General features: G+C 42.3%; 1 protein-coding gene across 1 annotated transcript in view; it reads right to left on the reverse strand.

Annotated features, from left to right (window-relative positions):
• ctnnd2a (catenin (cadherin-associated protein), delta 2a) overlaps positions 1-10,064 on the reverse strand; it is a 195,540-nt gene extending 185,476 nt beyond the window's left edge. Inside the window, exon 1 of the mRNA XM_061094229.1 lies at positions 9,934-10,064. Coding sequence (XP_060950212.1) covers positions 9,934-10,062 — 129 coding nt within the window. The 5' untranslated portion in view covers positions 10,063-10,064. The remainder of the gene's footprint in view (positions 1-9,933) is intronic.
• Positions 10,065-17,564: the final 7,500 nt, after the last annotated feature.

The following is a 17,564-nucleotide window of genomic DNA, read 5'->3' on the forward strand; positions in this document are numbered from 1 at the left end:
TTAAAAGTGTCCGTGAACTGATAAATACTCTGGCGTTTTCAGAACTCTTTGACTCCCCAGCTCTTAAATAGCTCTTCCATCACAGAGTAATCTTTCCATTTTCAGATCAATAGAGACTCAAGGAGAATGAAAGGTCTATTTCCTCTCAAACAGGGATAAAGCTTAACCACACTGGGACATCTCATGTTTTCTAATCATGTCAGCAAGACTGCAGGACCAGATGAAGGGGCACTGAGTGTAAGAAAGAAGTCAACCTTTAAATTATAGTACGCACACTAAAGTTATGGTGATTCCGGGCTGCTGGAAAAAAGAAGCCATATCGTTCAGTTCATATAAATAACATCATACAGTGCAACTTTAAAAGCAGAGTGAAAAAGACAGCCAGTGAAGTAGTAACCCACACAAACGGCTGAAACAATGGGGCTGGAAAAGTGGAAGCAGTGTTGAGTCTGTGTGGGAAAAGGTACCCTTCAAAACACCCACTCAACACCATCTGCCGTGTCTGCGGTGGTTTTGTGTCACGAGGGACTGAGGATGATGGAGCAACTGTTGGATTTAGCAACAACGTTTCTCCAACAGGAGTATCTCCCCTGTTGCCTGACCCAAACGCTTAGCTTTGCCTGTGAAGAAAGGGCCCGACAGATACGTTCAATTAATCAATGCTATTCTCTCACCATGTAGTTTTTTCTTGTTCGTAGCCCTAGATTACTAACTCACTGAAACATTATCATTAATGGGTCAGTGGTAGGATTTAACAAAGTACGTTTACTTTGTTACTGTACGTGAGTGAAATTAACTATAGTAGATTTTTGGTGCGTAATTTTTTCTTTTACGTTATTGCATATCAGCAAATACCTACACTTTCTACTCCGCAGTATTTTTACAAGGCATTGTATTACATCTTCACATTGCTTTTATAGTTTTAAAGTAATCAATACGAGAGGGGAATTGGGCTATTGATCCATTCAGAGTTTGCAGGTAATACTTTCACTACAGAAACCCCTGAAATGGATTCTTAACATGATAATTCAAGTGTTTTCAGTAGCATCATCTGCAGCATTCTTAATTAATATCTGTATTATTCTTGTACTAAATAAAATATACAGTAGGCCCAGTTAATATTATAGTAGACCGTTGCAATAGGGAATAGACAACACCCTAGCATTACTTTTAATACTTTAAATATTTAAAACCAACTTCATACTTACTTTTACTCAGGTAGAAAAGTTAATTTGATACTTCTACTGTAGAAAAAACTTGTCTATTTATTTGTATTCTGACTGATGTAAAATGTGTAAGTACTTAATACACTCCTGCAGAGTGCACAATCAACTGCTTTAGACCTGCTGAGCCCTGGACGGCACCGTTGACACTTGACGAAGAATGAATGTAAATTGCCACAGTAAAACAAAATTTAAGTCCATCTTACTATTCACTACATTAGCTGAGGTTATAGTTTTTACAGAGTCATCCCGAGAAAAGTTATGTCCTCCTGCTGGCAGGTATCCAACAGATCATTATTGCTCAAGGAATGGGGGTTGAGAAAAGCTATCTGCAAAATGTTGCCATTAGCATTAAAGTTACAGTGCTACCTGCTGCTATTCCAATTCAATATATTATTAGCATTCAGGATACACATTAGCCCTCAGGCTGTTGCAATATTAGCATTCAAGATTTTGCTAACAAGTTCATCAGCATGCGGGCGAATGCGAGCCGGGGCTGCAATTCGAGACTCAGGCAGCATTAGCACGCAGATGGAAGTGGGCCTGTGGTGGGGATGGAAGAGGGAGTAGGCTGCTAAGTGATTAGCAGGAAGAGCTCTTACTTCACATGCAGGATCAGTATGAGGCTCTGTCGCCGTGTTAAAGGCTAATGAAACAGAGCGCAGGTGGAAGAGAAGGAATACGCATGAGGGGAGGAAGGAGCACAAAGGAGTTCATTGTGATCCTTCCAGTGGCGCCATGATCACACACTCATGACGTGGGTCTCAAAGTCCAACTCATACTCAGTTCATGCAGTAATTCACATTGCTGGATTTTCATTTCATGCAGGTACGAGCGTGTGGACACAGTTTCCTCTAATTATGTGAAAGTAATCACAGATACACACAGAACACACACACACACACACACACATCTCGGGGGGGTTGCAGTATTTTGGCAGTACCCAGCTTGTTTGCGAGTGGATATTCCAAGGTCCTTGTGATTAAAACAGCTCCAAAGCACTCCTGACACTCCATTACCCAGCATGCTCCGGGTGAGGCAGGATTGTACATATTGATTTCATGCCTCATTAGACTTCCTGTCTAACGATATCATTGTTCTTCCTGGTTCTACAGGATTCTGCCTCGTTCAGAAATGACCAGATATAATTCTGGGAGGGGAAGGTGGACACATAACAAATGAACACATTAATAGCGAGTCTGGCCTTGCTGGAGAGTGATGGGGGAAACCTTGGCAGGCTGCAGACTTTTGACCCAGTTTTCAGTTTATTGCAGTTGCTATCGACGTACTGTTCCGGGTCCAGGCTGACCATATGCTGTCTCAAGTTGCATATTTCAATATTTAAACGACATTTTAAGTGCATACATGTGTTCACATTGACATTTATGGCAACATTAAATGGACTATAAGTAAGCAGATGGTGCAAAGTCTGAAAGAGTCTGAACCAATGGACAGTGGAAGGACCACCAACCACAGACTGTATAGATTGACGACATACCTCCCTGAAAGTGATACCTAAGCCTCTTAATCGCCCCCTGGTGATTGGCTGCAGAATATTCCATAGACCCTGTATATTCCGCATTCCTGGTATTAGTCAAAGTAAAAAGTCCAACTAAACATCAAGTGAATGTAGTCAGAAGATGGTCATTTTTTAAGCTCTTATTACACTTCTGTAAAATTTGGTATTCTAAAGTTATTTCATGTCATAAAAATGGGGTGAGACAATGTTTGAGCGCAAGTATCAGCCCCTGAATGCTACTGCAGAGTGTGGCTCCAAATTACATCATCGGCGAAAGATGGCAGCGTTTGTATCCGTTGTTTCATTTCTGGACCAGGAAAGAAGGTGGAGACACTTCATCTACCTTTTTATGCAGTCTCGGATTCCAATGTCAGAGGAAGGAGGCTGTGATGGCGGCATAATTCCCATCGGGCATGACACAGGGGTCTAAGCATAGCACACCCATATTCTTTGTCAGCGGTGATAGAAAAGTTTTCACTTTGTGGTTGCTTATCTCAGATTTGTTGTTTTTCTTCTGTTTTTATGAGCTCTTCAGCAGTTTGAGAATGTTTGCACTTGATCATTTATCTCTGCCGCAGAGAGTGTACAAACAGCATTGTTCTGTGATTCCATTTTCACTGATTGACCTTCAACCAGTAATTGGCTTGTTTGGTAGTTGTCTCAGAGTGCTGGGTATTGGATGGCTGCCACTGAAAATCAGCTCTCTTTCTCTTTTCACTCTTTTCATGCACACTTACACTTTTTAATTCCCTTTTTTCTCATTTAATTTAGTAATACAATTCTGCAAATTCCTGCACCTTCTGCTGTGCCCTTTGCACAATACCCGCAGTCTTTCTCACACACACTTTTATGTTTAATCCGTTCTCTCTCTGGCTCTTCTTGTTTTCTCTCTCTTTGGCCCAAAGGATGACAGCTGCAATAGCATGTAGCCTGCCAGCTGCCAGTTATGATGATGGTGACAGTGCAGTGGGGGTGCTGGCTGGATGATGTTGACTAAATGGAACACGGTAGCACCACTGGCAGACACAAACTCCAGCGTACACACACACACACACACACACACACACACACACACACACACACACACACACACACACACACACACACACACACACACACACACACACACACACACACACACACACACACACACACACACAGAGAGAAGCACAACATAGCCGTTGGGCCGACTAAGGATTCTTCCCTTGCCAGAACACTTCTGAGTCAGGGTGAGGTGGCTGCACACCGCCCTTCTCTGCCTCAGTGTCCCTCAGATACTCTCTAACAGTGTAAATGGCAAGTGGATACTGCTGCTGGGACACACCTCCCACTCTAATCATCACCTTGGCAGCTTACATTAAAACCACACCTCTAAATTTCGAGTGACTTGAGATTTGAGGGCTGCAGAATTGCACTGTCAGACTAGATGGACATACAACATGGTTCTCTACTGAATGAATGCCTGAAAAGGCAACTGCTTCACTGCAGATCGACAGGTTTTTTCACAGTGTAATCAGATATCTCTATGTGTGTGTGGTGTGGTGGGTGCAAAAAGCTGCCATGTTTCCCATTCTTTCCTGGCAGAGTTGAGCGATTTCCTCCGAGCTGCTGAATGATTTATTTTGATCTAAAAGACAAGCATTTCCTACATTACAGTGTATCCACATGACTTACACTCACACAAAAGGCTGGCTGAAACCCATCCACAGCCACACTGAATGCACAGATGCCCATACAGTACATATGTGCAATTGGTCCAGTTACACACACACACACACACACACACAGAATGCAGTATACCGACACAGGACCAGTATGGCCCCAAGCTATATGATTTGTTCTCACAGTGGCATATAAAAGTTACAAATGTTGAAGGGGGTTGAAGGACACACACACACACACAGCAACAGAGGCACCAAACTCAAGTTTCAGCCAAGAACCGCCTGTTTTCGTCCAAAGCACAAACCACTTTGAACCAGCACATCCACTTTCTCATGTGCCATCAAAGTTCGAACTGTAAGGTGGTATGACAGTGTCATTCACCACTGTCACAGCCCAAAGAAGTTTGCATCATGCATTTTAAAAGCAGGGTTTACTCAATATTGTGATAGGGAAACCCTACATTATAAAATAAATAGAATGCTTACATGGACTTCTGTTTGTTTAGGGTCACAAACTTTTAAAAATATTTCAAACCCGAATTAAAAACCAGAAGAATGCCTTTCAAGAGACCTTTTTTATTTGTGTGGGTGTGTGAGAGGCTTCATTTCTCCACTATCCTCCTGCCTCTGAGGCAGAATTAATTCATTCCGGCTCCAAAACACAGCCGTCAACTCCAGCAGCAGACAGGGTATCGATAAAGGGGAGATAATCGGAGAGGCAGAGACGGACAGTGAGACAGAGAAGCCTATTTGGATACACAAAAACACAAACTCTTGGATTAAGTTGTAGTCAACACACAGACACCTACACAAAACAATGCAAAAACAAACTTGTGGAAGAGTGTAAAGAATAGGCACGGTCAATAATCACAGTGGAAGACGAGCATCTCAGCAGAAGGAAAGTTTTCAGCTGATTTGAAGGCCAATGAAGTGCACATGTAACTCCAGCGAACAAAATAAGGCAAAGAACAACTGGCAGTCTAGAGTATAAATACATTACCCTCTCAACTCTGACAGATATCTTGTTCCTTTCGAATATGCTGTACTGAAAGCCGCCAATAGTTGTGAACCCTTTATAACTCAAGTGGTTTATGTACATTTTACACTTGCATGCGACAGACTTAAAGTTATCAGGATCTGGCACTTTAGTGCATGTTTGAGTTTAATTGTAAAAGTATTTTCTGTTTGTGAGTTCTCTGTTGTTTTGAGTTTTCATGTTTGCACTCTGTTTCTGTTTCCTGTTTTATTTTGTAGTCTGTTCCTTGTGTGTTGTTTCTGTCTTCACTTCCTGTCGGTGATTGTCTTCCTCTGCCCTCATGTGTTACACCTGTGTTCAATTGCCCCTCCCTTCCCTGTGTATTTAATCCTCTGTCTTCCCTTTGTCCTGGGTCGGATTGTCTGTTTTTCCTGCGGTGTTGTCTGTCCTGTTTTTCCTGCGGTGTTGTCTGTCCTGTGTTCCTGCGGTGTTTGTTCGTCTTCCCTCCTGCCTTCCATGGTGCTTTCATGATCTCCTGATCTCCTGTATCCCCGCGTAAGCCTCGTGTTTTGTTTGTTACCGTTTAGTGTTAATGTTTTGTTTGTTTTGTTAAATACTTATTTAATTAAATTACCTTTTACTTTATAATTTCTGCATTTGGGTCCATCTCTCCATCCAAACCGTGACAAAAGTGAGATGACTGGGTGTAATTCAGCAGCACGCAGCAAGACCAGATAGGTTTGTAGATGTGAGAGAGGACGTATTCAACAAAACGTGACGACAACAGCGTCGGCCACAGCTACCTTTCTAACAGTGACCCTGAAAATACACCTGGTGATGACACTGAGTTTCAATCTTCTAATCGGCTCAAAAGGAGCCAGACACTTAGGCACGTACAGAATGACTCATCACAACACAAACAGGAATTCTGATGCGTTAATCAATTCAAACACTGACGTGAAGCAAACAAGCAAACATATTGAGTATATTTAATATTTCGTAAACATCAAAGAGCTGCATATGGATCATTATCATTAGAATATTTATAACCAGACAGAATAACATCGATGAAAGAGGTGAATGGATTTGAACTGAAATCCTCTCATCCTCCCACAGCCATCTGACAATGTACCAACCTCTGGCAGCTCACCAAAATCTTTGTTCCGTTGGACGTGTGCAGACAGCTCACTATCCCGGTGGCCACTAGTCAGCAGACTGAGTTGCTGTAGCGAATCGATTGCTCTCTGCGAATAATGTTTGTTCTGACAGTTGACAGTCGTCAAGTCTTTTTTGCTCATCATCTGTGACAACTGTTATTGTTGGATATTTGACAGAATATTTTGCCCCCTGGTTTATTCCTGTAGCTACAAATATGAATCAAATTAGTTTCCCCTCATCGTTCATTCATTTCTTCTGTGGTGGCCAAACATGTTTCACACACCAGCTTTCAGACACTGCTGCATGGTAAATATAACACAACACTTTTATGGCTATTTCAACCCTGTTCAAGCTAATGTGGAAAATTTCCGAAACATTTTCAGTCACTAAGACTGACATTCTTACAAACTCCTCCCAAGGTTCAGATTTTCAAAAACTTCACTTTGGGTGAATCCGTGTTTTCACTTAAAACTGAGCATTTGGGCACAGCTAAGTTGTGCCTTATGTATCAGCATGCCCAGCAACTAACAACAACTATGTTTGGGGAGTACTGCTGGGTCTAATTACAAGTTAGCAGCTAAATTTAGCATCACTGCAGCATATTACCTGCATAATCTGTAGGTATAAGTGAACATTTGTGCCAATTTGGTTCTTGAGATATCATGTTCACAAGAAGGGGACGGACAGGCGTCTGGAAAACACAAAAACATAATGCTCCGAGCACTTGCTGTCCTTGGCACAAAGGCTTAAAACCTGCAGGTTTAAGGGAAGGAGTCTGTGGAATTTTCTGGTTCCAACGTGACTATAATAATAATGAAGATCCATCCTGTTTCAAAGAAATATTCTGGCTCAATAAACCTGTCAATTTAGTAAGTAATCTCAAAATCTTAAAACATCCCGTTGAGTGACATCAAAAACTACTTCCACTTTGTAATTGTGTTTCATCCTTGAAATCCTTTAACGATCGCCAGGTCTGACAGTGGACTTCAGCTATCACATAAAACCACACCATCTGTAAGCTGAGGACATCAATAAGCGTCTGGTGTATAAATGTTATGAAATATGATGGTGTTGTGCAAACTGACCAACTGAAGGCAAGTGTATCATATACAAACAACCTGAGCTACAACTAGTGGTGAAGGACCACAAACAGAGGAATGATTATATCAAGTGCATTCATCTTTGCAACTATTGATTTCATAGTAAATTTCCGAAACAAAATCAATGTGATAAATGTATTTTGGTGAAAATACTATTTGTGGAGAAATTGCAGCGTCTAATCTGATCCTGTCAATTTCAAATAAGCGTTTCCGAAACTTGAGGTATTTTCCACATGTGAATAATGCTGAGTATTTACTGTTGACCCAATCAGATTTGCCAACTATCCAGTGCAGCTACTGTATTCCACTACTGGCCACAAATAAGCTGCAATGGAGAACATGGAGGACAAATCTGGTGCTCAAGGATATGCCAGCAAACATGTCTTATTTATTTCCCCAGTTCCAGATATCAAGATGCTCTGTAACAGCAGACTCAGGTTTATTCCTCTTGATACCTAATGTGCCTCACAGGAAAAAAAAGGAGAACAGACCGTCTAGTATATTTCTTTAAACAGTATGCAAAAATGTTGAAGGCTGAAGGAGAAGGATGAAAACACCCAGAGCAAAAGAGTAATGTAAACTGTGGTGGTTGTTGTTTAAAACCTACCATGTTGAGTTAATGTTACATCAGTAAAGCTGCATGGATTTGACTGAATCAGTTCAGTTTTTTTCTGGAGGGGAGAAATACATTCCCACGGTCATCGCAGCCTCTCTCTTCCACTGTGCTGCTACTTGAAGTTATTGGATCATAAAAACCATGCGGGTCGAAATTCAGACTGCAAATGCATTCCTGTTTCCATCTGATGATCAAGATATGAAATTATTTTATATTATTTAAATTTTTCCTCAAGGCAAGAGATTTTTAGAGCTGATCTCTGCAGAAATCCTAAACAATGGCTGCAGTCTATGATTCATTTCCTTTTGGGAAATGATAAACTGTATTTGCATTTGCTCCCCCGACAGTAAGCAACAACGGATCTTGACAATGAAACACACAGAGTTACTATGCAGTCAAGTGAGCTAAAAGGGTTTGTTTGCATCAAATTTTAAGTTGTGGCTCTTTTGACGAGGTTTTCACAGATGCCGACTCATTGGACTTCAGGAAGTAACTCGTCTCTTTTCATTGTCAACATTCATTGTCGCTCACTTTCGTTGGGATTGTGTTTCCGTTATGTTGCATTTGTAGTTTGTTGTCATTTTTGCATTTGTGTTGTGGCTTTTGCATTTATGTTTTCAGTAAATGCGCTTGTGTGAGACATCTCAGCCACCGTACAAATGTGCTCCAGTGCTTGGACCTGACTAAACCCAGTTTGCTTCACTGGTTCAGTAATGTGAGAGCACGAGTGGTTCTCTGGTGGAAGAAAAAAAAAATCTATTTACAAGGGAAGAAAAAGCTAAAATTGCCATCAGCGCTTGTCCTTCATTCAATAAGGTTAAAATGACATACAAAATGGTATTAAATGATAAAACGCTTCAGCATCAATTGGCAACGTAATTAACATTTTTCTGTATTGCTTTTTGCTTTACAGTTTTTCAGGGGCACGGAGAGCTGCACATTTAACTGTGACATTCCTTATTTTACTGTAAACTTCAGTATAATATAAAACAGACACAACAGAAGTTGAGTGACTTAATTTTGCAAGCTATTCTCACTTGCACACATACATTCAATCAGGCCTGCAAATCCACATCACCTCCCATCATTCCCTTTTTCTGTCTCTATTCCTTTCCATTTTCTCTTCCTTCTCCTCTTAGTCCAACATGTAATCTCTGTAACTTCCAATGGAAAACATGAAAATTATTATTGCCCTTCATCCAGCTTCCTCCTCACCTACCCCTGATATGCATCATCCTGTTTGCCTCTCCCATCTACACATCCTCTTTCCCCTTCTTCATGTAAACCATGAAACAAGGCAGCGTCACATCCCACTATTTGCCCTTCTGCACGGCTGCAGCTACCTTCACACACTTCCCATCAAGTAATTGCCTTGATTTTAATGACCGTTTCAATTATGCCTTCTTGGCTACAGCTCTCACCCTGTAATCTCCATTTTCATCCATTACAGTCTTGCATTCCCTTGGCACCAATCAATCTTTGGTTTCTTTAAAACAGCGCAGCAGCTCTTTCCCTAAAAAACAGTGACAACCTCCTGATACCCCTGAAGCAAAGCTGTTCAAGTGCTATTAGAGGGGAGAAGATGAGAAGAGCAAGAGAGAGAGAAGCAACTAAGAGCAAGATTGTGCCACAAAGTCAACACCACACAGGGTTGACATGTGTAGATGGGAGAGTTCCTACCTGCTCTTTGACAGAGGCGAGGATTGAAGAGGTCGTCTCCGGCTCAGATCTGTCGCCGTTGGATGATGGCATCACAGGGGGAACCATGGCCCCCTTCTCCTGCTCTGCAGGCTGATCTGGCACCGGCATTGCTAATTTAACAAACACAAAGAGGAAGAGTTATTGTCTAGCCAGCAGTTATAAAACAAGAGTTATAAAGAAAAAAAGAGTAGGGTACAAATGGGTCATATCAATGTCGATCCACTTGTAAAGGTGTATAGCAATCTACTGTAGAAGGGATGAAACCTATGCTGCCAACCTATCTGATGTGAAATGGAAAGAAATGTATTTTTGATACCTGCAACAATTGCCCCTACATCATGGCTTCATTGTCAATAGGAACGGATCATTTGGCATGCATATATGCAATAAAAGGTGAAGGGAGGGTGCTATTTGGTCTGAGGAGGCCAACAGTGTCAGACTTTCTTTTTTTGAATAACTTACTCATCTGCCAGCTCTATATTTTTATTCTGGGAATCCACTAGAATAGCTTTGCATGATTCACACTCCACAAAAATGTATTAAATTGGCAATACTTATCTCAAACAGCCTGTTATGCAGCCCCTCAACTGATCTGCAGACTCAAACAGGCACACACGTCCATACTAAACCTTTACCACTGTTAAGTGTGCATTTATTGACAATGATATTATTTAAATATTGTGGAGAACGAGCTGTGACTGGAGCAGATGACTGCAAAGGCTGATATCAGTTTATCATTTCTACACCAATAAACAAACCAAAGCAGTCTGATGCAGTAGCTATTTTCTCACATTTGCTCTACACTTTCATGATAGAAAACAAGAAAAAGCATCATATGGCCTATTTTGTTCTGACTAAGTAGAGAGGGAGTAGAAAATTACATTTAATCTGCAGGTGAAACCAAAGCTTTACACATGTACCCCAAGTCGACAATTCTGTTGAAACACACTTACACACACGCATGCACAATCACGCCTCTGTCACTGCCATTACAGTATGTCACCTCACAAATAGGGACCCTTTTAGTCTCATTAAAAATGTGATGCCCCACTTATGAAGATTTTAATTACTATAGGAGCGTGTTTCTAATTGACAGGTCATTTCAAAGAGATGAGTCACAATAATTCAGTAATGTCTGAGGTCTCAACCTTCATCATCAACCACCTCATCAACTATAAAATTGAAATCAGTCCTGCCTGGATAGATAGGCCTTTTCTGATTGATGCACTTCATCTGTAACATGATGCACTGCAGGCACTGATGTTTTCAAGGTTATATACTGGATTATCACTGTGTCAATTTCACACCAACAACCAACACCTCAAACCAAAACAAAGGCTTTGTTGACCACATGTCTGGTGTTGCACAGTACAATGACAATCACACAACCAGACACACCAAAATAACGATAGCAAATAACAAAGGTAAAACTAGTTGCTGTGCAGACTGGTAAAAAAGATATGAAGAGCTGCAGGCACTTTCGGAACCTCTGAGACGTTTCAGTCAGTAAATATGTGTTTTTAAAGTTTAGTAAGGGCCTGAAGTCACTCTCTCACTCTCTGAACTGCCTGTAGATTATGACAGAGACACTGCAGGTCAGAGACACAGTTCCAGAAACCTCATTAACCTAATTAGCCTTTAAAGTCATTGTTCGTAGTTCAAGAGGGAAACTAATTTGGAGGAAGAGGGGAAGTTCTGTTGCACTGAAACACCACTTCACACTCAAGTTAGTTAAAAATAGTTTTTACAATTTGAAGCCATAGTTCTGTGGTGACTGAAGGTTGAGAGAGACACCATGTGTTTTTTTTCTCCTGCATTGTATTACTCGCATTGTTTCAAACCGCACACTGTTAGGAAGTCATACAAAAAGTTGCTTCTAATGATTAAGAAATAGTGGGCGAAATTGCATAGGAATAATTCTGTAACATTAATTGGAATAGTTTTAAATCACCATGTCTCTTTCCTGTCTAAGAACAAACAGGGAGCGAGATGAATCAGGAAATTGGTCTGTGAGTTTGAGTAAACAGAGAAAGGGACAGGATTTTGTCAATACAATGAACCGTCAGTAAAAGACAAAATAATGACCTGATTGAGCGTGGGATTTCATAACGAAGTCTCTGACTTCACAATGTGCCTATTCTGAGCCCTTCACTATTAACATTTGATTAACAGAGACAATTCTCACACTGTCTATACACTCACTGGTGTGTTGGGCAAGGCCCAGTGATCCGACTTAGAACAAAGGGTCGTAAAACCTTAGGCCAGGCTCGGGTAACCCCTTACATTTAAAAATCCAGCATGGGCCCTTATCTCCATGTGGCAAAAGATCACGTCCTGGTCCCCCACGGTAAGCCCGCCCCTGGGGGCCAAATCCTGACAACTCAATTGGCTGGAGGGCCACACTGACCCCTGACCCCTCCTCCCAGGGGGGAGTCACCTGAGACATGACTTAAAAGGGCTGAACTCACAGACTTCTCTCTCTCTTCACTCAGATGCCCAAGCAACAACAGAACCCCTCCGGGGTTCTACTAGTTAACTCGGTATTTTTAAGAGACTCTCTTCGTCCTCCCTTTTTTCCACGCTGCTCAAGTTGTCTTCTGACCTCAAGAGGTCTAACCACACGACTCAGTAACTAAGGAGGCGATTAGACATCGAAACAGGAAGTGCCCCGCTGGACGGACTCACACACTTCCATAGACTTTACTTTTTCTTTTTTCCAACGATCTACAAACGGCTTCAAACCAGCCGTCCCCTGCAGAAGCGCGACGTTCATCCCGCTGAGGAGTAAGAGGCAATCCACTCCGTTCCTGTAAAACAGCACGTTCTCCGCTGTTACAGAAGAAGACGAAGTTTCATTCCGTCAAGGCAGCACGAATAATTCGCTTCCTTTTCCGGTCCAGCGGCCGAGCCCGGAGCTCCGCTCGTGAGAGAGACTACGTGATTCACTGGCCCCCGACACATTCGCGCCGAGGTGCAGACACACCGCGAGGGTGGTACAGTAAGAGGCTTGATTATCTGGGCAGATGTTAGTTTTGATACGTAGCATATTATTTAACATTTGATTGTATTTGTTGCGAGACCGCTGAGTCTCATTGTTTTAGCCGGCTACGACGAGCCGCTACTTCCGGTTCATTTCCGGGTTTTGTGTTAGTGCTTGAGGCCGCGAGGAAAGCCTCCAGCCACGCACTGTTAACGTCTGTGTGAGTCTGCAGTGATTTCACCGATCAGAACCTCGGCCCACAACGCTCGCTTGAGGGCTGAGGGGTGAATCACAGTTAATTCATCTCAGGCGTGTACTTTTAAGAGCTTCTTTGAACTCTCCTTACATGTTTTTCTCATGTTTTCTCTCTCTCTCTCTCTCTCTCTCTCCTTCTAAACCGACCTATACACACTTCTGACCTGTATTTATAATACAGGTCATGTCACATAGTTAAATCTATGCTTAGAGAGGCTGAACACATCTGGAAACCATTCGGCCCCCAAAGCCAAGCAGAGATAAGAATTCTCTTTGTCTAAAATTTCCTTTGTGTAATTCATGTGACGACCACCAGTGTGCGCTCCGGCCACATGGTGTCATTAACATAGACTCCATCTTGAATAACGCAAGTTAACCCACCATTTTGAGTCTATTATTGCCACGCCTCCGCTCTCTCTCTCCTCCCATCCTGGCTCTAAATTCATAACGGCTCCGCCATCTTGTTTTGTAGTCAATCCGCCATTTTGAGAGTTTTTAGGCCTTGATTCCACGAATCATGATCGGCCTCCATCTTAGATGTGATGTCACTACGCGTCATCGCCACCCCCCCTTCTTTTTCTCTCTCTCGCGCACACACACACACACACACACACACACACACACACACACACACACACACACACACACACACACACATTGATAGACACAGACAGACACACACACACACAGAGACACATAGATGGACCAGAGGTTACATGCGTGTTCTAAATTGTGATAAGCTGCTGTTGTTATCTTTGAAATATGGGAGTTTGTTAAGATGATGAATCATTAAATAACACTAACTTTATTTCACACACACACACATAGACACACACACACAGAGAGACACTTTGACACAGACACACACACACATAGAGACAGACATACATAGGTAGACCGCAGGTTGTCCATGTATTTTCTGAATTGTGATAAGTGCTGCTGCTGTGTTTACCTTTGAAATATTGGAGCTTGTTAAAATGATAAATCATTGAATAACATTATAACTTTATTTCCCCTTTTTAATAAATACTTTTGTAATTAAAGTATCTGTAGTCTGTGATTATTTGTGCATATGTATGTGATTGCAGCTGGATTATGATCGCCTGTGCTCGAACTTAGAAGCCTTCACTGTTTATTAAGTAATCGTTAATATTAAAATATTGACATTATTAATTTGACATTTATCATTATGAGACTGATAATTATAGCTTGACATCGTTGGCCCCTGGGAAACCAGGGTGGTGCCCCCCCTTTCTCAATTATTAATATAGATAGTATTATTCTTAAATTGATAATTTTATTGTGTTGGACTAATTATTTTCATTATTCTTGGTTGATAACCTTATCATTGTTAATTGATAGCTTGTACTTTCTAATTGATAATTCCTATTTTCTCATTAGTGGTTTTATTGTTATTTGATTACTGATCATCTTCAATTAATAATTTAATTATTTTTGATAGATAATTTTTATTTTAATAATCATATTTCATGATTATTATTAATTAGCCAACGTCAAGTCTACTCCTATTGCACAACATATATGGTGCCCCCTGTGAGGCGATCTAACTCCAGCTGTATCATAATACTGTGTACAATAATCCAGATTCTTTTTTTTCCAGAAATTTAATTTTTTTGGAAAATTTGATTTTTTTCAAAACTTTTGCTTTCTCTCATTTGGTATTGATCATGATTCGTTGTTGAAGAAGAAAATAATTTTGGAAATTTATTCTTCTTTGCAAAGTTTTATTTTTAATTCATTTGAACTTTTACCAAACCGGTATACCGGTGCCTGGTGTATCCGTAATTGGCTGCAGATTGCAATCGGTGGTTGTGTTCTCGAGGCACAAGAATCATAAATAATTTAAGAAAAGAGAAAAATAATTCTAGGAATTTATTTCTCTTTGAAAAATTTTATTGTAATCCCTTTGCATCTGTCCCAAGCAGGTATACTAGTGCCTTGTGTATCCGTGGTTGGTTGCTTCTAGCATATAAGTGGTTGTGTCATCTCAATGCACAATAATTATGATTAATCTTTGAAGAGAGACATAGGTTCGAAACTAATTTCTCTTTGAAGTTTCTTTATTCTTAATTCCCTTTGCTAAGCAGACTTTTGTGTAACTTTGGTTGGTTGCTGACTGCGTTTCAGTAGTTGGTAATTTTTATTGGAGATTTTCTGCATGCTTTTTGATCTTAAGGAGACAAACTAGATTTGAGAGACTAGTTTTGAGAAGACTAGTTGTTGAACAACTAGGTCTTAAGGATTGAGCCACCGAGCTATCCTTCATTGACACTTTATAGACACAGGGTGAAGCTCACCTGTGCATCTTGTTGTGTAGTTTTTTTAATTAAGTGTTTTACCCACTTTTTCTAAGCAAGCGTGAGCAGTCCACCAGGTGCCTTTTCGCACTCAGAAGATGAGTAGCATGTAACACCGTGGGGCAAGTGCTCCCTCAGGACCAGAGGTCCTATTAGAGACTGTAGCCAGTCTGAGTAATTTTTTTCTAATGATGCGGTGAGTGAGTTGAGTGAGTATGAAATAAGTACCTGCGATCGTAAGATCAAGAACTGTCCATGCACTCATCAACCCCACTGGCCCGCATCCAAAAATACCCCATGCTCTGGGTCAACTGACACTCCTCTACCAGCAGAGAGCCGAGCTGCAGACCCAAGAACATGCGAAGGCGCTCAGAGCCATGCAAGCAGCATGTCGAGCGGAGCAGGAGAAAAAACTCCCACCTGCGGCACATCATCGAGACCCGCAAAGAACAGGACCAGGCGGTGCAGGAGCATGCGCAGGTCAAAGGTCAGCAGAAAGGGGGGCACAGTCAAACAGAGCTGTCCCCCCCTCCAGCTGAGATCCCTGATGACAGGGCCAGGAGCTGACGTCATTCCCGGTGGAGCCAGCGGAACAGAGACACTGGGAGAACAGCTGCGAGCACAGCTCCACAACCCTCATGCAGAGGGAGCTTTGCTCTGGAGAGCCAGACACACCCAGCAGTCCACCGCTCCGACCCACTCAACACCAAAGGGGGAGCAGGACTCAACCCCTAGACGTGCAGTGACCTGCGACCGCTATGAGGCAACATCAAATGCCTGTCCAGCGGACACACAGCATCCACTCCAGCCAGAAGGAACACATCCTGCGCGGAGCCATGCTGATCCACATCACGACGACGGAAGGAATCCGTCCTGGAGGGCTGAAGGAGATTCCCAGTCTGCCACTCAGGCAGAGGCGCACCATGACTCACGGTCGCGTCCTGGATGGTCCGCCAACCCCGGTGCAAGAGATGGTGGCCACGAAGATGAGTACCGTGGCACATTCGAGTCAAAAGACACTGATGACTCAGCACCCCCTCAAAGAGAGGAAATCCGCAACCGGCGGCAAGAGCCCCTTGAAAAAGACATTTATCGCTTCGACCCAGACAACCGAGGGTGTAACGAAGACGACACCGTGGTTCTGGCAGTTCAAGTCCAACTCAATGTGGACCCGGCGCTGGAAGATGACAACTTTCCCCACGCCAGGATGAACCCCAGCAAAGAGAACCAGAAACAACGACCCTTCCAACAGGGTGCCCCTCAAAACCAAGGGGGTGAGGATTTCAACCAGCCCCACAAACAGTTTCGACCTCAGCACCTGAATCCCTCTCCACAGAGAAGTAGGGGCTGTAACCAAAGGAAACCTCATCAATACCAGGAGTATAGTGATGGTGACCGAAATCCAACACATGGGATGCATCCTGGCACAGAGGAATTAATACGGAGATGTGTGGAGGAAGCAATGAGAGACATTGTGCCACGTGTTCCTCCAGGCTCCACTGAGAGACCAGACACTGAACCCCGTTGACGAAACTAGAAGCAGTTGCCCTCCTTCTCCACTCCCAAAGATGACTTCAATGACTGGGAAGGACCGAGGCGCTGCCAGAAACCCCCTCTCACCTCCACACCTGAAAGGGGGGGGGGGAAGAAATCCCAATTTTAAAACAAAGACCGCTCAAACCACTCACTCCATCAATAGTTGCATGCTTTAGACCCTCTGTCAGTAAATTGTATAACGTATGTTCAGGTAGTGAACTCCTTAGACCTCGTTGAGGATTTTGAAGTCGTTACCACTACGGTTGTGCAGCCCTCACGGGTACAGTTGGCAATTCAGTCTTGGCAGAAAAATTTCAATATCTGTAGATTTGCAAACCTAGAAATAGGATTTACCATATATTCACAGATTAGCGAACAACAGAACGTGACTCGCCGTTCTAAATGTTTTGGTTTGACAGAATAACACATGTTTACCTCAAAACACCAGCACCTACTCAAACATTTTCTTCTGTTCCTTTTTCCACTTTTCTTTCATTTCACTCTTCACCGAAATTCATCAG

This window comes from Limanda limanda, chromosome 20, assembly GCF_963576545.1.
Source record: "Limanda limanda chromosome 20, fLimLim1.1, whole genome shotgun sequence".
NCBI lineage: Eukaryota > Metazoa > Chordata > Actinopteri > Pleuronectiformes > Pleuronectidae > Limanda > Limanda limanda.